Raw genomic sequence first — 22391 nt, 5'->3', positions numbered from 1 at the left:
CGCATAATATAACTTTTAGTTTAATTATAATTTTTTTTCGCGACTTTTTCTTTAAAATTCGTTCGTCAAAAATCCACGGCTGTCCATGAGGGGGGAGGGGGGTAGTCAAAAAGTAGTAAAAAATTGTCCACGGTATATGAATGGCCCCTTATTACTTGATTTACATCAAATTCAAGTTAAATTATTTTAAAAGCATTGAACATTATATTATTTGGAATTGGAAGCTTTAAAAATAAATGAAATTAAACTTAGAGCGTTGAACATTGAAAAAAATGAGGAATAAAAATTGGATAGTGAAATAAAAATGGATAATTTCTGTCAACACGGTAAACGGAATGACTCATTAAGGCCCTTCTTCACTTAACAACTGCTTCCTTTTACAGCGTTGTGTAAACGAGGGTCATTACTTTTACACTCTCGTTCTAACGCGTAAAAATCATCTCGTTAAATTTCTGACAATATCGCACAACATGAAATTAACAAAATTAGCTTTTTTCTAGAAAAGAAATAGAAAAAAAAGAAACTTAAAAAAAGTGTGTCTGGCTGACCGAGAACATAAAGGAATAAATTAAATTTTATTTCAAGGGATTTTCACAGATTAAAATTTTTTTTAAGATTATGAAGGAATTTGAAAATTTTCAAAGGATTTTAAACATTTTTAATTATTTTGAAAGATTCCATGAAATTTCAATAGATTTTGTTTCAAAAATTGGTAGAACTTTGAATATTAATAAATTTCTCATCAAGCATTTTCGAATAGTTTGTTTTTAATATTTTAAAATAAAAATAAAAATACTTTCCGTTCATCCAGCACTTGATCAGTTTTCAATTCGCTTAGTATAAGGATGAAATATCAAGTCTTGGAGATCAATATTTATTTAAACTTACAGGTATAACGATTTATTTATTAATGAAGGAATTTTTTATAGAGTTAATATTCTTAATGATGAGAAAGATTTAAAAATATGAAAATTGTTTCCTAAACAAATTTTATATTTTCTTGGGCTTTTTTATATTTTCTTGGGCTTTTTTATATTTCCGCGAACGAAACTTCAATTACCAAAGTATATTGAATTTAAAAAAATTTAGTCTCTTCAATGAGAAAAATGATTTTAATAAAATTTACCATTATTCAGAAACTATATACTTTGTTATAAAAAGATTGTTTTTTTTCTAAATGAAAAAAACAAACCATTTTGTGTATAATTTACTTATTTGTTTAAAATTTTATCTTTTTAGGTTAAAAATGAAGGAATTTAATTAAAAGTCCAAGAATTTGTTTAAAAAGTTTCACTGTTTTATTAAAAATTGAATTATTTAGTTTTTACGGTCGAAAATTAAATTCTTTTTAAAATCCATCTTTTTGAATGAAAAATTTATCTATAAGCTATAATATTTGCTATAAAAATATTGTTTCTTTCTTCCTAAGGTACAAATAAATTTTTTTCTCTCCCTTCGTTGCTGTTTAGTGATATATTATCTTGGCTTCTGTTTAGTCAAAATTTCTACTATTTGGTTAAAAATGTTATTATTTTATTTAAAAATCAACTATTTGGTTGAATATTGATAAATTTTGTTGAAATTTAATATTTTTAATATTCATCATTTAATTTAATAATACATCTCTTTGGTTGTAAATTTAAATATTTTGTTGAAAATTTGTCTTTTTTCTTGAGAATTAATTTTATTAACTGCAAACGTAATTGTTCCATTTTTGGTTAAAAATGTATATTTTATTTATTTAAAATACATCTCTTCTTGTTGAAAATTCAACTATGTGATTAAAAACTAATTTATTTGGTTGAAAATTCGTCTTTTCTGATAACAATATATATGTTTGTTTAAAAATTAATTTCTTCAGATGAAATTTTAACTTTTTCGTTAAAACATAGTTTTTTTTTTCGTTTGAGAAATGATGTTTTGACCGAATATAAAACTATTTCAATTTTTGTTGAAAATTTATGTCTTTATTGAAATTTTTTTTTCTAGTTCAAGATTAATCCATTTCGTTAAAAATGCAACCCTGTAGCTGCAAATATTTATCTGTTTTTGTTGAAGATTCAACTTTTTTGTTGAAAATGCATTTTTAGCATAGAATTTCACTATCTATGATTTAAAATAAAAATCGTTTTTGATTAAAATATAAACTACTTGATTATAAATTAACTTTTTTTTGTTGACAATTCATATTTTCCGGTGTTGAAAATTAACTTTTAGAAAAAAAATACAACTATTTGGTTAAAAATTCGTCATTCGCCGGAAAATTTATCTTTGTAGATTAAATTGCTGCTATGTGATTAAATATTCAAATACTTTGCTGAAAATTAAACGTCTGTATGCAAGACATATTTTTGGTTAAAATTTTATCTATGTGTGAAAAAGTCCTTTTGGGTTGAAAATCCCTCTGTTACAGTAGAAAAGTCAGCTTTCTTTTTCAAAAATTATAACTGCCTTTTTGAGACCTCAACTTTTCGGATTACAAATTTGAATGCATTAAAAAAAATCGTTTTGTTGCCTTAAAAATGCAACTATCTTGATGAAATTCCAACTGTTTTTTATTGAATTTAAATCTCATTCCTTTGAAAATTCGAACATTGGTTAAAAATACATATTACAGCTTTAACTATCCGGCTAAAAAAGCAATTATTTGGTTGAAAAATCAACTTTTTTGTTAAAACTCTGTCTTTTTAAATAGAAAAATCGTCATTTTGGTTCAAAAATTAATTTTTTTAAAATTAGTTATATTTTTAGTTGATAGTTCATCTTTCTTGGTTGAAAGTGATTATTAACGACCAATAAGTGTATCCAGTTTAAAATAATAAATTCTTGATTAACAGAAATTATTGCAAATCTTTCAAAATTATTAAAACAACAATTCAACTTATTATAGGAAAATTGTTTCCCATTTTTTTGAAAAATTACCCAATTTTCCCTTTTTTTCTCAGTTATCCCTGTGTATTTTCTCACTCGATTTGAAGTGAACGACGCAGAGTGATGGAGGAGTAAAAGTACTCGCGGAGGTGGACTTGTGAAACCTCCGGGGAAATAATGACGGAATAGAATTACGGGACCAATTTGCATTTGTAATTATGGCCGCACCGTTAATAACTAATTAATGTAAAAGGTCCGGCTTTAAGCGCGTATGAGAAACGTGATGCAACCTGACCAGAGCCTACGCAGTATTGTTAATTAAGCGACAATTAACGAGTCTTTTTTTTTTTTTATCCCTTCTCTCCTTATATGATATAATTAATTGTGTCTTAAGAGTCTTGATTTTATTTTCTCGCTCATGATAACTAATTAGCTGCTAATGTTAAATTTTGCTGATTATTGGTCCAATGATTTTTTTTAAAGAGAGAAAAAATCTACCTCGGCCCGGATTTGAACTGGGAACGCAACTATTCATGAGGGGAGTGGAGTTGAGCGAAACAAGAAAGGATAGACTGTGGCGGTAGCGTAAGTGGCTAACGCCACTGGCGACATCGGTTCACATCCGGGCCTAGTTAGATTTTTTTTCATTATTTAAAAAAATTTTTGATTAGTAATCATTCATTTTCACTGGCTTTATTTTAAGCTTCTAATTTAGAAATAGATTAATTGCGAACCCAATCTGGATTTCCAAAAAAAAAAGTCATATTGGGATCCCATAGGGATCCCGGATATTCCAGCTAAAATAATAGGTATGAGACAAATCAGTACTTATGCGCCACCTTTTCTTTAAAAAGTTTAAAAGTCAAATTAGGGGAAAAAGTACCTGCCCTAAATTATTTATGGGGCGAAAGTAATAAACAAGTTCAGTTTTCTTTTTTTCGAAATTTTTACGAGTGCTGATGGGACATGCGTAGGACAACAGTATCGAAATCGTCCAACATAATTTTATTTTTATTTTGAGGAGGATTTTTTTTAGTAAAAAAGTACCGGAAGAGGCCATTAGAATTTTTTAAAGAATTCTTTGATTTTCCTATTTTCAATAGTATAGTACAAAGATTCAACTAATTTTGGTTAACAAGTTTACTATTATATTTTCGTTTAAAATTTATCTTCTTTGGATAAATATTTTACCAAATGGTTATATATTTTATTATTTAGTTGAAGGTACAACTATTTTTTTAAAAGTCAGCTGTTTGGTTAAAAATGTTATTATTATAATTTTTTTGAAGAATGAGTTTTCTGTAAGCTTCCTAATTGTAGTTAAAAATGTATCTCTTCGGTCGAAAGTGTAACTGTATTTGGTTGATTTTTTTGCATGAGAATTAATTTGTTTAACTCAAAATGTAACGGTTTGATTTTTTGTTAAAAGTTATTATTTTTATTGTAAAGTGATCTTTTCTTTTTAAAAATTGACATGTATTTTGTTCAAATTTCTACTTTTTGTCGAAAATTAATTTTTTAGTTCAAAATTTATCGCTTTAGGATATATTTTTTTGAAATATCAACTATTATTGGTTTCTTTGTGAATTACTCTTTTTTTGTTTAAAGAATCAACTACTTAGGTAAAGACTGAAAAAATTTCTGTGTTAAAAAATTACAATTTTTAATAAAAATTTATATTTCTGGTTTAAAGTTAAACTATCTGAGTAAAAATCATACGACTTTTGTACTAATTTAATGATTATTTAACTATTTGGTAGAAAATGAAGCTTTTTGTTGAAAAATATTTTCCTTCTTTTAAATGCAATCATTTTCTTATAAAATTGATGTATTTTGTTAAAAGTTCGTCTTTGGTAGAAGATTAATATTCTTGGTGAAAAATTAATCTTTTTAGAATCAAATTAAACTACTTCAGTTAAAAATTAAGCTTTTTTGTTAAAAATTCAATTACTTGGTTGAAAGTTAAAGTAATTTGTTAAAAATTAATTTTTGTGTAAGATTCACATCTTTGGTTCAAATTTAAATTTTTTGTTGAAAATTCGTTTTTTGGCTTCGAATGAATTTTTTAATCTGAAAATTCTACTCTTTCACTTTAAGTTCGAAATTTCTCTTTTATAAGTTGAAAATTTAGCTATCGGCCGAAAAATGTACACATGTTATTAAAAATTCGTCTATTTGGTTGAAAAATTAATATTGTTTAAAACAAAATCACCTTTTTGGATGAGGATTCAACTATTTAATTAAAAATTCATATTTTTGCTCAAATTCAACTAGTTGAAAACTAGTTTTTTTATTGTTGAAAATTAGTTTTAAAGTGAAAATTTGACGATTCAACTTTCGTTTCAAAAAATATCTTTCTTGTTGGAAAATAAACTATTTGGTTCAAGTGTCAACGTTACTGATTCAAAATTCATCTATTCAGTTGAGGATTAAACTATTTTGTTAAAAACTACTTTTTATCATTACATTCTACTTGTTAAACCTTTCGGTAGAAAATTCGTCGTTTATGGTCGAAAATTCATATTTCTTGGTTTAAAATAAACATTTTTGTTTAAAATCAACTGTCTTAAAAAAAATTTCATATTTTTGGCTTAAAGATTTCACTGCTGACTGCTTGGATAAAATTTAAAATATTTTGTTGAAAATTCGTCTCTCTTTGGGTTGAAAATTGATCTCTCAGTATAAAATGATTTAAATAAATATTATTTTATTCACACAAAGTTTATTTGAATCTGAAAAATTTTTTTGTTAAATTTAAACAAATTATTTCTTTCCTATTGGGGTAAACAAGTTTTTTTTATTTTAAACATAGCTTTTGTTGAATTCGTATAATTTTTTTTTAATCTAATGAAATTTGATTGAATAAAAATAAAGCTTTTTTTACTATAGTTAAAATTTTGTTAAAATCAGACTACATTACAACACACTTTTTTGTTTAACAGAAACATTTTTTAGTAAACTAATTCGAATTAAAGATGTTTTTCTTGTTTAAGTCTTACAATCTGTAAATAATCTAGCGCTCTTTAGGTTAAGATTTAATTTAAATATTCCAATAATATTAGTATAGAAATTTTATTTAATAAATTGAATCTAGGTTCAATATACCCTTTCATTAGCATCATAATTGTGGAGAACTGCTTAATTACACTCGTGCTTTAAGATCCTTGGAAAAGGAAATCGTGTCTCCAGACAAGTTTTATGCGCAGTCAATCATTCCTTCACATCAAAGTTCAATTCGTGCGGTTTATAAATTCTAATTCACTACAACTACTCTTAATTAAAAGATTGATCAGCGAATTACAGCTTGTCACTCTAGACTTTGTAAAAACATTTTTTTATTTTTATGCTTTTTGTTCTTATCCTTTTCCAAATTTTTTACCCCAGATCAAAAAAAAAAACCTAGAAATTGAGGAATTTTTGAAAATAAATTGGTAATTCAAGGATTTTCTGCAATAAGAAATTTAAGTAACTGTGGAGAATAATCAGGGATGCGATACAGTCAGATTCAGTCTTTTTTTTGAGTTCCAAATCACTTTTTGAAACAAATTAAATATATTCACTTTTTTAAATTAAAAAATCACGTGAGTCTGTTTTTTCAATATATTAATCCATAATTTTGAAAATTGTAAATTTCTCCAAGAATTTCTGAATTACTTTCACTAATTTGAAGGATTCCAAAGGATTAAAAATATTTCAGGGTGTTTTAAAAACTTTAAGACATTTTAAAGAGATTTAAAAAATCTCAAAGGATTTACGATTATTTTAATGACTGAAAAGAAAAAATGAAAAGATTGAAAAGAATTTCCTAGAATTTCTGAAGATCTGAAACAGTTTCACAGTATTTATAAGATTTTATGATATTTAAAAATATTTCAAGGAATTTACAAATGTTTTAAAGAACTTAAAGCTTTATAATACTTTAGGATATATAGTATAGTGCAACGGGTATACAAAGACTTTAAAAGTTTAAAAATATTTTCGAACTTTAAAAAAATATATTTCAAGTTTTTAGAAATTTATTTAAGTAATTTGAAGGTATTTTCAAAGGATATAAAAATATTTTAGGGCATTTTGAAAAATCCTAAGGTTTCTGGAAAAATATAAGTGATATTTTTTTAAGTTTTTTTTAAGAAAATGTTTAAAAAGATTTCAAAACATACACAAAAATTTCCAAGATCATCAATGAAGAATTTGAAAGATTTGTAGTTAATTTTTTTATTTTGGAGAACTTTTCCAGAATTTAAGGAAAAATTTTAATAATTTTGATATGATATTTCGAAATTTTTCAACAATTGCAAAAATAATATAAAACTTTCCAAAATTGAAAAAAACTTAAAACAATATTTTTGAAAATTTCGAATTAAAATTTTGAGGTTTTTGATAGTTTGAAGGGTGTCAATATAATTAATTAATTTTTTACAGGATTTCTGGCAAATACTTAGAAATTCTTTTAAAACGTTACAAAAGATTTTCAAAATTGAGAAAAGTGTATACGGAATAATTCGCGTTAAATGAAAAGCTGTTTAAAAATGTTTAGAAGTTTTGATAAGAATACAAATATTCTAAGTCTTCGTAAGATTTCCAAAAATTAACAAACAATTTTTAAAATTATGTAAAAAAAATCATGTGGATTATTTTTTTTCTTTCCATTTCCCGTGCTGAATTGTTGGTGGGGTACTGGTCGGGTCCCAATCGGGAAACATGCGGCCTCAGTAGGGTAATCTGTCTAGCGCCAGATCTTAAATGAAACACCCTACCCAACAGGGCCCAGATCTAGGCATCCAGAATGGGGGCCGGATCGTTTTGTAGAAAATTCATCTCTTTTGGAAAATATTTAATCTTTTTGGTTAAAAATGAAGCTGTTTGAAAGTGTTGTAATTTAATTTTTTTTTTGAGGATTCAACTATTTTGTGAGATTTCTTTACTGAGATCATTTCAATTGTTTTTAATTTGAAATATAAATCTTTTTGCGTGTAAATATCAACTATTACATTTTTTGTCGAAAATTTAACTATATGATTATTGATTAACTTATTGTTGCAATTTTAATTGGACATATCTAAAATCAAAAATATTTTTTAATTTTTTCAAGAAACTTAGAAAAGTTATATTCATATAATCTTAAAAACATGTTAATAATCATAAAAAAAACCCTACAGCAGTAGCTGGAATATGAGCCTCAACTCGTCGAGTTCTTGAATTTCAAAGCCTGACAGTCGTGGTTAGCGCTCGGATGGGTGACCTTTCGTCATTCTCCCTTAGTCGCGTTTTCGCTGCTTATAGCTTATTTTTGCCAATGATTAATGATTTTAGTCGATGCTATCAAAATTCGAAATCCAAACTCGTCTGTCGGCAACCAACGATGCGCACGAGATTTAGTTTTCTGCAGTTTTCCACTTCTCTGACAAAATGTTCAGGGATTGCCCGAAAGTTTATTCTGATAGTTTTTTGGTAATTGAGGATTTGGGAAGGGATAAATAAATCCAAAAAGGGAAGAAAAATAATAAATAAAATATTCGAAACCTTTTTTGTATTTAAAATGATGTTGCTAGCATTAATAAATTATATAATTATAATACGTCTGAATAATCTTTTGCTTTTATAAATGACTGAACATATCCAAAATCAATCGACTACAAGCTCGTTGAAATCGGACTGACTGGTTACGAATTGCCCTCCCATTTGATAAAACCAGCAAGTATTAAAGAGAGAGGGTTCTACACTACACATCAAGGTATGTTAGTTGGTCGGTAAAGAGGAAGATATAGGCAGTCATTTGTTGCTGTTTATTAATTCGAGGCGAAGCGAGAGACATCCATTTTGAATGTTCGGTTACTCGTTTCATAGTCGCCCACTCGTGCATTATACTCACACAAGTAAACACAAACAAGCACACCTCGAATGCATTGCCCTATCCTATGGTATAATACGAGCCATTCAAAACAAAAAAATCCACCTTCAACGACGAGGTATAAAGACGCCTCTGAACACAAACGCAAATGTACTAACCGCTTATTTACCCTTTATTGTATATTTATTTCTATAAACATTTCCGAACTTTACTCAGAAGACAAATTCTTTGATTATAACAAAATTAATTTTACTCAAAGAAATGTTTGTTTTGTTTCAATCAAAATTTTTGTTGATTTTTCTTTTTTCATTTTTATTTTCCATTTGACATTTACCCTTTACACTCCATCCTGTACCCTCTACAATTCGCCTTTTTCCCCTTGCGCTTTGCCATTTACTGCTTACCCTTTTCCACCTTCTGCTTTACCCTTTTTCCTTCTACAAAACTTCAAACAAAAAGAGGATTCTTACCCTTTATCTTTTTCTCTTTACCCCTTACCCTCTACCCTCTAACCTTCCCCTTTTGCATTTTGCAATTCACCCATGGCACTTAGTCCCTTACCCTTTACCCTTTACCCTTATTCTTATAATTTACCCTTTACACTCTTCAGGATTCAAGCAGAAAGAGGATTCTTAATGTTCATCTTTTGCTCTTTACCCCTTAACTTTTACCCTCTCCTCTTTAACCTTCGCCTTTTGCCTTTGCTATTTACCCTTTGCCCTTTTCAACTTTCTACTTTTCCCGTTTCCCTCTCTGAACTTCACGCAGAAAAAAAGATTTTTTCATTTAAAGAAATTACTTGGGTACAAAAAAATGGTTTTTTTCCTTAATTTCAAACTCGTCGCTTATCGTTCAGATTTTTATGACAAGCGTGAACTTCTTGGAAATTTGATTGACGGAGCTTTCCCCCTTTTATATTTTTCATTTTTCCTTTACCGTTTACCACTTTTCACTGTTTAAAATATTTGTTAAATATTTAATTTATTATAATATAGGAATTTTGAGAAAATTATAAGCAGAATTTTAATCTCGCATTTATTTTACCATCGAATCTTTTATAAACGGAATGAAATATTTTAACTTTTAACAAAAAAATACCACTTTTCAACAATAGATGAATTTTTTTAAAAACAGATGAATTTTCTAGCAAAGAGATTGAATTGCAACTATAAAAATGAATCTGCAACGAAAATATTGCCTTTATAAACCAATAGAAAAATATTTAACTCAAAAGATGAATTTTCAAAACAAAAAAATCATATCTTTTAATCCATCGGCCAAAAAAATTAAATTTCAAGCAAGAAATCGAATTTTTAACAGAAATGGTCCAATTTTCAACCAAATAGATCAATTTTCATGTAAAATGTTGAATTTTCATTCAAAAGAATAGATTTTTAACAAATTAAATTAACTTTTAACTGTAAGGTCAATTCTTCAACCAAATGGAAGAATTTTTTACAAAACAGTCGAATTTCCAACTCATAAATTTTGATTTTCTACCAAAAAGGTAAATTTTTAACAAAATATTCAAATTTTGAACCGCAGAGATGAATTTTATACTAAAATGACTAATCTGATACCAATAAAATCACAAACAGGTGATTTTTAAACCAAAGAGATGAAATTTCAAATATAAAAATAAATTTGCTACCAAAACAATGATAAATTCTATGATCAAAATGTTCACTATTTTGTCGGAAAGTCAACTATCAAAATTTAAGAAGTTTAAATTAGATTAAAATCCAAATTTAAAATCCTATTTAATGTCCAGCAATAAAATTGATGCAAACTCCTGTTAAAAAAGAAACAAGAATCCAGCGACCAAATTTGTAACACAATGAGCAAACAAAAACAAAAAACTCCAATTGTAATCTGAAAAAAAAATAATTTTCGGGCAAAAATAAAAAAGAGGAAAGAAAAATGAGAAGGCAGCCAAACACATCCCCTTCCTTCTTTTTTTCTTTCTTTCGTTTAATTTTTCTTTCCTCTTTTTTATTTTTGTCCGAAAATTATTCTATTTAAAAAATTTTTTTCAGAATATAATGGGAGCTTTTTGTTTTTTTTTGTTTGTTCGTTGTGGTCCAAATTTGGTCGTTGGATTCTTGTTTTTATTTTAGAAGGAGTTTGCATAAATTCAACTATTTCATTTTTTGTAAAAAATATATCTTTCTGTGTGGAAAATTCAATTATTTGATTGAAAATTTTTATATTTTCTTAAAGATTCGTGTTTTTGTGCTAGACAATTAATCTTCTCCGTTGAAAATTCGCCTTATTCCTTAAGAATTCATCTTTGAAAATTGAAGACTCAAATATTTGGTTGAAAACATAATTATTTTGTTGAAAACTCAACTCTTTGGCAGGAAATATAATTATTTTGTTGAAAATTCATCCCTGCGGCTAAAAATGTAAAGTTTTCGTTTTTGTTAGAAATTTTCTGTTTTTTTTTCTAATTGAAAATTTGACTGTTTTTTTCAAAATGAATGCATTCAGTTGAAAATTCTTGTTTCTTTTTCCTTTAAAAATGTTATTATTTTGTTAAAAATACACCTTCAAATAGATGAATAAATGAGTGAATAAATTTTTTATTATATTTTTTTGTTATTTCGATTTTTATATTAATGTTTTGGATAATATATGGTCAGGTAAAATGAGAAACTGATCCAGGACAAAAATCAGGCAAAAGTGAGGGAATTTTGAAAATGATGTTCGGGGGTCACTCTGACAATCTGTATCAGATAAAAAAATATTCAACTTCTTGATGTAATATTTAAAAATTTTCTTAAATGAGTCCGAGACCTGCGTTCTGTACAATACACACTCCGCAAAAAATATGTAAGCAGAGTTAAAATTCAAGCCCGAAGAATAGGAGGCTCGCAACGAGTTAACGAGATCGAACTCGAACCTCTTTTTCCTCAGCGAAAGAAAGAGTTCCTATGAGTATGATAGTGAGAATGAGAAAGATGAAGGGATATCGATGGTTATTATGAGCAACACCATGGGGACCCGTAATATGGCGATGCTGTAGGTCTACAAACACACACATCCCCACTCATACAAATATACACACACACGCATACACAAACACATTTCAGGGTCGTTCTTAACTGTTGTAAAAAATGATTCTCGCAGCCAAAGACATGTAAATTTATGAAGGCCCAGACCCACCGAGGTAGTAGGTCTCCACTCCAATGATGCCCAGGCATTGTTATGCTAACAGCTAATTAATGTCGCCTAATTGCACCGAGACGTCTGTCCCGAATCAGGTTCTTCCAATCAATGAAATATTTCTCCACTTTCTATTATTACCTTCTTAGAATGCCAAACTTTGGCAATGATTTCCTTTTAATTTCACAACCTTGGAAACGTATACCCACTTGCAGTGCCCCAATTCAGCAGTTATACCCTGATGCAGTGTGCTGAATTTTGGTACGTAAACCTTTTTTGCCGAACTTTGTCGCTCATGTCTTTTTGGGAACTTCCACATTCGGGTGGTCCAAAATGGCGACTTTTAAATAATTACAAACGATCCCCCCACATCGTTTCGAAATCCAAAAAAAGTAAAACCGTATTTTTTTTATCAATTTTGATTTCAGTCTACATTACAATTATTTGAAAATATGAATAATGTCACTTAAAAATAATAGTTGGCCAGTCCGATCTAAAAAAAAACGAATATTAGACAAATTGAAAAAAAATTGTTTAAACAAATTGGATTTTTTTCAATAATTAAGGATTTATTAGATTATGTAGACAAGATACCTTGAAATAAAAATCTATAGGTTTATTACAAGAAAAGCTGAGTTTTCTAGCATAATTTGAAAAAAGTTGGAAATTGATAATAATTATTAATTATTTAAACAATAGGGAGAAATTTGGATATAAATAAAGTCTTTTTGAGATAATAAACTGTCATTCCGTTCTCCAAAAACATATTTTAGATGAATTTTCGATATTTAAACAAATCTAATTTATTTAAATAAACGCAAGTTAACTGAAGAACATTTGCAAACATTCCAATAGACCTATATTAATGATTTCCGAAAAAAAGGAAAACAAACTGCCTAAAAGTGTCAATTTCCTGAAGACTGTACTTTTTTTGATTTAAGGGTATTTTTGAGGGCACCGTGGGGGTCGGTTAGGGGCGTCAAACCCATATCTATAATAGGTCAAATTCTTCGTTAAAAAGTTCTCTACAAGTCTTATAACTTTAATGTCAACTTTTTCCTAACCCTAAAACAGTTATTCGAAAAATACAAAAAAGTGATTTATCCCATGCATTTTCAAAATACGATTGCGCTTAAACCTGTGGACCGATTTTTTTAAAGGCTGATAAAATTTCAAAGAAAGTTGTCGAGTCTGATTTTTTATTTAGTTTTTCAATTTTGTTATAAATAAATAAATATGACGAAAAAATTTCTATTTTGTCTATTTGACGTTCCCGGTGCTCGTCAAAAATAGAAAAATTGTTGTAATTACTGACGGTTCATTGATATACATTATATAAAGATATTTTATTATGATACAATGAACAACAAAAATTTTTATAAACAATCTATTTGTTGAAAATGTGTTTTCTGTATTTTTCAATAATTTAACGTTTTTTTAAGTTATGTTGCATGAAATTCGCGCGGATACAATATTTTAATCAAAAATATTTCTCTGAACAATATTCTGGTTAATATTATAAACAAATTTAATAACAAAATGAATTATTCAGTCATTTTCGTCAGAAAAATTCGGTTTTTTCGATGTCAATTTTTTTAAATTAGAAAGCTCAGGATAATTTCAGAGAATTCATCATTTATTGATAATTTTTTAAATTTTTCTAAAAAATTTAATAAACAAATGCATTATTTGATCATTTTTCGATGGAAAAACTCGTTTTTTTGAATGTCAGTCCGGCTTCACCAAGACATCTCATCTCCCTGAACCAAATACTTATGATTATTTTTGTCGTAAACTATTCATCTTTACATAATCGTGAACTGATATCATTTTCTACGATTAAATATAGATCCTATTATTGAAATTGAAAAAAACGAGCTTTTCCGTTGACAAATGCCTGAATAATGCATTTATTTATTAAATTTATTTTAAAAATCATAAAATTTATGAACTAATTATGAATGTTGTTGAAACTAACATGAAGTTCTCAATTAAAAGGACTGGCATCGAAAAAAACGAATTTTTCGTCAACAGTTGCCTGAAGAATGCATTTGTTTCTTAAATTTGTTTTAAAAATTAATAAGTGATGGATGTTGCTAAAATTATCATTATTTTCCTAATTAAAAGGACTAGCATTGAAAAAAAAGAATTTCCTAGTTTAAAAAAATTGGTATCGAAAAATACGAACTTTTCTGACGACAAATGTCTGAATAATGTATTTACTTACTAAATTTGTTTATAATATTAACAAGAATAGTTTTCAGAGAAATTTTTTTAATTAAAATATTGTTTACATTCAAATTTTTTGCACTTCGGTGATTACAAAAATGTTCCTATTATTGACGAGCATCGGGAACGTCAAATAGAAAAGATTGCCATTTTTTCTTTATATTTATTTATTTATAAAAAATTGAAAAACTAAATTAAAAATTAGACTCGGCAACTTTCTATTAAATTTTATTAGCTTTTTTTTAAACATCCAAATCGGTCCACAGGTTCAGCCGAATCCTATTGTGAACCAAAAAATCTACTTTTTCCCACTGTGCCCCGTCCCATTTTTAAATACGAAAATAAATACAATTTTATATAAATATCTATCGAACAAGGAATAACGAGTTAAAACTATTTTCCTCTTTTTTAAATATTCTTATTTTTTGCTATGTTTCAATTCTGCATACATCATGTTTGGTTAAAAATTCTACTATCTGGTTAGAAATTTAAATACTTAGTTAAAAAAAAGTTCACTATTTTGACAGAAAGTCAACTTTTGTGCGGATCAAGAATTCAACAACTTACGTGAAAATTGAACTACTTTGGTAAACAATTTTGTTTTCTATTAAGAATCATCTCTGGTTGAAAATTTAACTATTTCGCTGAACATTTCATTCATTTTTGGTTAAAAAATTATCTTTTTTAGTTAAAAGTTCATCTCTTTGGTTGAATGTTGAACTTTTCTAATGAAAATGTATATACTTTTTAAGATTCATCATTTTAGTTAAAAATTCGTATTTTTAGTTGAAAGATTAACAATTTTATTAAAATTTAGATTGGTTTTTTGTTGCGAATTTTAAGTGGAATATTAATCTTTTTGATTGAAACTTCATGCTTTCTGAAAAAACTTGGTTGAAAATTAATGAATTTTGTTGGATGATTAAACCATTTTCTGGAAAATTCGTTCTTTCCGGTTGAATTCAACTATTTTTTTATTTCAATTTAAAACATTTTTGTGAGTGACAACTATTACATCTTTTCTTAAAAAATCATTTGGTTGTTGTTAATTAACTACTATTTGTTTCAAAACTATCTGTTTGAAAATTTATGGTTTTTAGTTGAAAATTAAATTTTTTATCAGAAAATGGACCTATTTCATATTTGGTTTTAAATTCTTTCTTTAGAAATAAAAAATTCAACTATGTTGTAGAAAATTATTATTTTTTTCAATCTTTCCATTCGGTTAGAAAGTTAATCCTGTTCGCCGAAAATTTATTACTTACGTTGAGAATTTAGCTATGTGGTAGAAAGTTAATGTTTCTTTGTAATCTTTCCATTCGGTCAGAAAATTAATCCTGTTCGCGAAAAATTTATCAGTTACCTTGAAGATTTAGCTTTTTTTTTATTAGTTTTTTTTGTCGGAAATTTTTTTTAGGCTGAAAATTTCAGGATTGTATTTTTTGTTGAAAATTAAACTTTTTGGTTGAAAATGTATCTTTCTGAATTTTAAATTAACTTTCTTGTTGAAAATTATTCTTTTTCGGTTGAGGGTTACCTGTGTTTTAAAACATTGCACTTTTTTGCATCAGAAAATAACTGCTTTGTTCAAAAATTATCTATTTGGGTAGAAAATTAATCCTATTTTTTGAAAATTGATCTCTTTGTTTAAAGATTTAATTTTTTTCATGCGTCTTTTCTCGTTCAGTTGAAAATTAATATTACAAATTGAAAATTGAACTGCCTATTATAGGTTGAAAATTAAATATTTGTAGAGTTGCAATTGTAACAATTTTCGTAACATTTTTTATATTTTGCTGGAAATTCCTCATTTTTAATAGCAAATAATCGTCCTAATTAAAAATGCAACTCTTTGTTTAAAAGTTGAACTAATTTGCAAATTGAAATATTCCATTTGTGATTACCAATTAATAATGTAAAATTCAATGATTTCATTTCGAATTCACTTTTTACTTGAAAAATCATATTTTCGGAATAAAAATACAAGTGTTTAGTAGAAATTTAGGTTTTTTATCTTAAAACTTGAATATTTTTGTTAAAATTTTATGTTTTTCGTTTGAGAATTGATCTCGTTTGATAAAAATTAAAATTAATCTTTTTTGGTAAAGAAGTTCCGGTGTTGAAAATTGAACCTTATTTGTCTTTTATGATATTCCAAATATTTTTTGCTATTTAAAATATTTTTTTTTGTATTCCAAATCTCTTTCGTTATTCGAAATTGTTTTAGTATTCCATATCTTTCTTGGCATTCCAAATCTTTTTTGCTATTTCAAATCCTTTTTTTTTATTTGTTATTCCAATTCAATTTTGGTATTCTGTACCTTATTTTTTATTTAAAATTTGTTGGTATACTAAATCTTTTTTTTTATTCCAATTTTTTCTAAATATGTGTAATAACCAGCCTGCTTGTGTTTTTACAGAAGATAAGGAACTTGAAGGAGCGTAGATGAGTTCTACTGGCTTCGTTCTCGGTGAGTGTTGGACCCGATTTACTAAATTATAGAATTATAAAAAAAAAATAATAATAATCTGTAGCAATCCGCAGCAAGTCCAGGGATGCATTTTTTCGGCGAAGATTCGAGATTTTTTTTAAAATTCAGCTATTTGTTCATAAATTTATTTTTTTATTTATAATGTAAAACCTCTGCTAGAAAATTGTCTTTTTGGCTTGAAGAATAAAAAATTTGGTAAAAATTAAAATTCCTTGGTTAAAGTTGGACTTTTTTGTAAATAAATTCATATAACCTTCATAATTCGTTTTTTACGTTAAAAATTAATTTTTTACTGAAAATTTAACTATTTCATTTTTAGTTACAGATGTATCCTTTTTAAATTGATAATTCTGCTATTTGGTAGAAAATTCAAATATTTTGTTGAAAATTCATCTTTTTTGTTAAGGATTCAACTATTTTGATCAAAATTCGTCTTTCTTTCTTGAATGTAGGTAATTGAAAATTCGTTTTGTTTTTGTTAAAAACTAATTTTTTAATTAAAACCTTAAAGATTTAATTTTTGTTTGAAAATTTCTATTTTTTAGTTGAAAATTTAAGTACTTGATTGAAAATTTTTCCCTTGTTACAAAATTTATTTTTGTAGATTCAAACTTCTGTTATTTGGTCAAAAATTCAATTATTTTGTTGGAAGTTATTTCTGTTTTATTAGAGTTATCTTTTTGGTCGAAAATACAAATATTCTTTTTCAAATTTTTCCATCTGTCATGAAAATTCATCTTTTATAGTAGCATATATCTTTTTTTTTTAAATTCGCACTTTTGGCTAAAAATGCATCATTATGAATGAAAAATTTATATATTCGAATAAAAATTGAATTATTTTGTTGAAAATGCAACTAGCTTATTAAAGTCATTTGGTTGAAAGTGCACCTTTGCAGGGTGAAAATGATACTATTTTGTGAAAAATTTAATTATTATTTTAAAAAATTTAACTAATTTATTAAAAGCACATTTTTTCTCACAAATTCAACTGTTATCCTGAACATTTGTCGCTTGGATTCAAACATTATCTTTTAGCATAGAAAAGTAATGTTTCTTGGTCAAGAATGTACTATTTTGTTGAAAATTCAACTTTATCAAAAAATTATTCGTTTTGGATCAACAATTTCTTTATTGGGTGAAAATTGGAACTATTTTCTTTAGAAATCAATTTCTATTAGGGGTGTAGGGTGTGTGTGTCTTTGTGGGGGGGGGGGCGAGTCAAAAATTGTTAAGATAGCTTATGACCGTCCTCTTACTCAGAGATTCAAAAACAGTTCTCACGTCCGAATCGAGGATTGGCGCACAAGTTGTCCTTTTTTTTACTCCTTTCTGATTCAATCGTAGTTCACACTAAAAAAGGTGTCGAGCCTTTAGCAGATCTTGAAAGAGAGGAAGAGTAAAAAGGGTTTAGGGAGAAGCTGGCCGGCCTCTTCTTCCCCATAAATACAGACTTAGCAGCGCGCTTTACGACCGAAAACGTGTCGAGCGTCGCGAGTGTAGACGCGCCTAAATTATTAAAGTCGTAAACGATCGAAATCGTCGTTAAATGCCACGAAGATTCTCGCGTCAACCTCCCAACCCCTCATCACTGTTCAGTGCTTATTGTCAGGTTTCCTGAGTTCGTGACCAGTCAAAAAAAATATATAATTCGATTCTTCAACATTTAGACAAAAAAGACAAAAAAGTCAGGGAACTTTGATTATAGGAACTATAAATTACGGTAGGTATCGGACACACGACATTATGGATACTATTTGATACTTTTTTGAGCGATTAAACTATTTTCAGAAATTGTTTATTCGTAAAAGGAGATTTTATATAATATAGGAGGAGGAGAATGAGGAGGTGAATGAGAAAGAGGTGGTCTAGGTGGAGGAGAAGAAGAAGAAGAAGGAGAAGGAGGAGGAGGAGGAGGAGGAGGTGAAGGAGAAGAAGAAGCACGAGGAGGGTTTCCAGTACATATCTTTGACATTTATTTTTGAGCTTCATTTGTAACCAATGCCAGTGAGTTTCTATAAGAGGAACTACTAATTACGATAACCCTTGCATGCACTAAACTACCGACACTATTGGACTTTTTTTCAAGCGATGAAACTATTTTCAGTAATTGTTTATTCGTGGAAGAAGACTTTATATAAAAGAGGAGGAGGTAGAAAAGAAAAAGGTGGAGGAGAAGAAGTAGTAGAGGGGGAGGAGATGAAGGAGGAGAGGGAGGAGGAGGAGGTGAAGGAGGAGAAGGAGGACGAGGAGGGTTTATAATTTTTATCTTGACATTAATTTATCGTCTTATTTGTAACAAAAATCATAGAAGATTCATAAGAAAAACTGTACATTTTGGCCGTAGGCTTTAGACTTACCACACTATTGACACTATTTGACACTTTTTTTCTCACAATTGTCTCATTATGCCATTATTTCCTTGCGTTTCCACTTAACAAAGAAAAGCTTTTTTATTTTAAATAGAAAGCAGTTAAATTGGACAAAAAAAGAAATTTCCAAGAAAATAGTTGAATCCTTAAACAATACCGATTAATTTTCATCTAAAAAGTTGCACTTTTAACCAGAAAATATCAAAGTTCGAATTTCTAAATAAATAGGTACATTTCTAACAAAAAAGATAAGTTTTTGACTAAGGAGATTAATTTTCTGTCAAAAAGATGATTCCTTAATAAAACACATGAATTCCTAACAAAATGGTTGAATTTTTAATCAAGGAGGTTGATTTTCTACCCAAAGAAATAAAGTAATTTTAATAAAATAAATTTTTCAACCAAATAATTTGAACAATGGTTCTACTATTAGAACAAATTTTGTTAAAATAATTTTTACCTAATATTTTTTTCGTTTCTAAAATTTTCTCACTAAAGAATTGAATTTTTAAAATAAAAAAGATTATTTTCTTACAAAAAATGTAGTACTTAAATTTTTATCAAAGAGAATTAATTTTAAGTAAATGAATTTTTCACAAAACAATTACATTTTTTTCCAAACATTAGAATTTTATACCAAATTGTTAAATATTCTAGCCACGATGTTATAAAACACTTAAATTTTCAACCCGAAAATTTGAGTTCTCTACAAGGAAGGGAATTTAAATTCATTTAGTTGTATTTATAACAATATAATTAAATGAATAGTGAAAAAATTTAATTTTCAACAACGAAAACTAAATTTTTGCATTAAAATTTGATTTACAACCAATGAGTTGATTTTTTAACAAAATGGTTATACGTTTAGTTTAAAAAATAAATGTTTAAAGAAAAAAAAAGGATTTTTACCAAAAATGTGAATGTTGATATTTAAACAAACAAACTCAATTTAAAATTTAAAAAAACAGTCAGATTTAAGAAGCAAATATAAATTTACAACAAAACAAATGAATTTTTAACTAAAACAAATTAATTTAAAACCAAACATTTGAATTTCTAACGAAAAAAGATTACATTTCCACCAAAAAAATATGAATTTTAAATTAAATAGATAATATATTAACAAAAACATAAATTCTCAACGAGAGAGGTACATTTTTTTCTAAAGGAGATGAATTTTCATCATAATACATGCGTTTCTAAACAAATAGTTGAATTTTCCACCAAAAGTTTAATTTTTTAACCAAAAATAGAAATATTCAAAAAATTCATAAATTTTTAAATAAATAGTTGATGTTTCTCACGCAAAGAAAAAGATTTATCTTCACCCAAAAAAGAGAATTTTTACCAAAATAAATCATTTTTTAACAAAATAGCTTAATTTGGATCGAAGTTTTAAAATTTGCGAGCTGAAATACGAATTTTCTACAAACCCGTTACATTTAAGACAGGAAGTTAATTTTCATTCGGGTAGTTGTATTTTTAACCAAAATAGGTGAAATTTTTACAGCAACAGATAAATTTTAAAACAAAAAAAGTTAAATGTTCAACAAAATAGTTGAATATTCAATAAAAGAAATTTGTAGTCAAAAAGAAAGAAAATTTTCATCAGACTGTTGTATTATCAAACCAAACAGACATTTAAACAAAACACTTGTAACTTAATATTTGAGTTTTCAACCGGGAAAGTGAAATTTTTCAGAAGACATTCTAAATTTTAACCAGAAAAGTTGTGCTTTCAATAAAAAGTATAATAGTTGATATTTAAACCAAAACAAAATTGTCGAATTTTCAGCAGTATAATTCAATTTTGAACCAGATATTAAATTTGATTAATAATTAAAGTTAAACTCATTTTAAATAAACATTGAAGTTCATATTTAGACCGTTAAATATATTAGGGTAGAAAACAGAAATTTTTTTTTTAATATATTAAATTTTCTATTCCACACTGTTTGATTTGGGACTACACACAAGCATAATACTTTCAAATTTTATGACACTATTTGGACACTATTTTATCAAATTTGTGTACTTATTCACACAAATTTTTATTTTTTGAACTGAGTCCGAGGCCTGTACTATTAATTGTTCAGTGTCCATTATCAGGTTTCCTGAGGTCGATAAGTTTAAAAATCTTGAATTCTTATTAAAAATTAGAAAAGATTCGAGTTCTGATCTTCAAATATTATTGGTTTATGAAAATAAAAGTCAGGTCAGGGAAGAATCAGGGAAAATTTAAGGAATTTTGAAAATGAAAAAAATTGAATGTTTTTTTTTCTTATATGCTAATGTATGAGTTCAAGAAAAAAAATTGGCAAGCGTTGTTTCAGTATTTTTTATTCATAGAAGCAGAGATTAGATATCAGAATAGGAGGATTTCCAAGACTTGTCTCTAAAATTAAATTGTAGTCTCATTGGTAAAGTTTAAAGATTAATCCATAGTTATAAACTTCTTTAACAACTCTGGTTCACAAGGCTTTGAAACCTTTTTCAAATGACCTGCTAGTTAGTAGGACATCGAATGAGGTGAAAGAGGAGGTGGGGTGGGGGTGAAGGTCGCGTCGAAGGTGAGGGTGAAGGAGGAGAAGGAGAATTTCCAATACTCATCTCTGATATTAATTTATAGTATCATTGGTGCAGTTTAAATAATAATCTTTAATTATAAGCTTCTCTAAGAACTCTGGTTCACTGGTCTTGGGAACATTTTTCAAGTTACCCGCCAGTTAGTAGGACATCGAAAGATAGAAGCAGGAGGAGGAGGAGATGAATGAGGAGGTGAAGGAGGATTTGAAGGAAGAGGTGAAGGTGGTGGCGTTGGTTGTGGAGCTGGAAGTGAAAGAGGAGTAGGAGGAGGATTTCCAATATTCTTCTCTGACACTAATTCATAGTCCCTCTGATGAAGTTTAAATAATAATTTTTAATTATAAACTTCTCTAAGAACTCTGGTCCACAAGTCTTTGGAACATTTTTCAAGTTACCCGCCAGTTATTAGGACATCGAAAGATAGGATGAGGAGGAGAAGAAGATGAAGAGGTGCTGGTGGTGGAGGTGGTGAAGGAGGTAGAGGCGGAGGAGGAAGTGGAGGACCTGAAGGAGATGGGGGGTTAGAGGTGATGTTGGAGCAGGAGGAGGATTTTCAATACTCATCCCTGACATTAATTTATAGTTTCATTGGTACAGTTGAAATAATAATCGTTTATTGTAAACTTCTCTAACAACTCTGATTCACAACACTTTTAAACTAACGTCAAGTTACCCGCCAGTTAGTAGGACATCGAAAGATAGGAAGAGAAGGAGTTGGAGGAGGCGGAGGAGGTGGAGGATGTGGAGGATGTGGAGATGGTGGAGGAGGTAATGGTGGTGGCGTTGTTTGTAGAGCTGGAGGTAAAAAGGAGTAGGAGGAGGATTT

The 22391-nt window shown here is 27.7% G+C and overlaps 1 protein-coding gene across 1 annotated transcript in view; it reads right to left on the bottom strand.

Annotated features, from left to right (window-relative positions):
- Positions 1-22391, bottom strand: part of LOC117170087 (proline-rich receptor-like protein kinase PERK8) — a 42121-nt gene that overhangs the window by 16458 nt on the left and 3272 nt on the right. The window contains exons 2-3 of the mRNA XM_033356610.1: positions 22239-22360; positions 21699-21875 (exon numbers count right to left, since the gene is read on the bottom strand). Of these exons, the coding sequence (XP_033212501.1) occupies positions 21699-21875; positions 22239-22360 (299 nt within the window). The remainder of the gene's footprint in view (positions 1-21698; positions 21876-22238; positions 22361-22391) is intronic.

This window comes from Belonocnema kinseyi, chromosome 3 (assembly GCF_010883055.1).
Source record: "Belonocnema kinseyi isolate 2016_QV_RU_SX_M_011 chromosome 3, B_treatae_v1, whole genome shotgun sequence".
In the NCBI taxonomy this organism is placed as follows: Eukaryota; Metazoa; Arthropoda; class Insecta; order Hymenoptera; family Cynipidae; genus Belonocnema; species Belonocnema kinseyi.
This window is presented reverse-complemented; position numbering and strand designations above follow the sequence as displayed.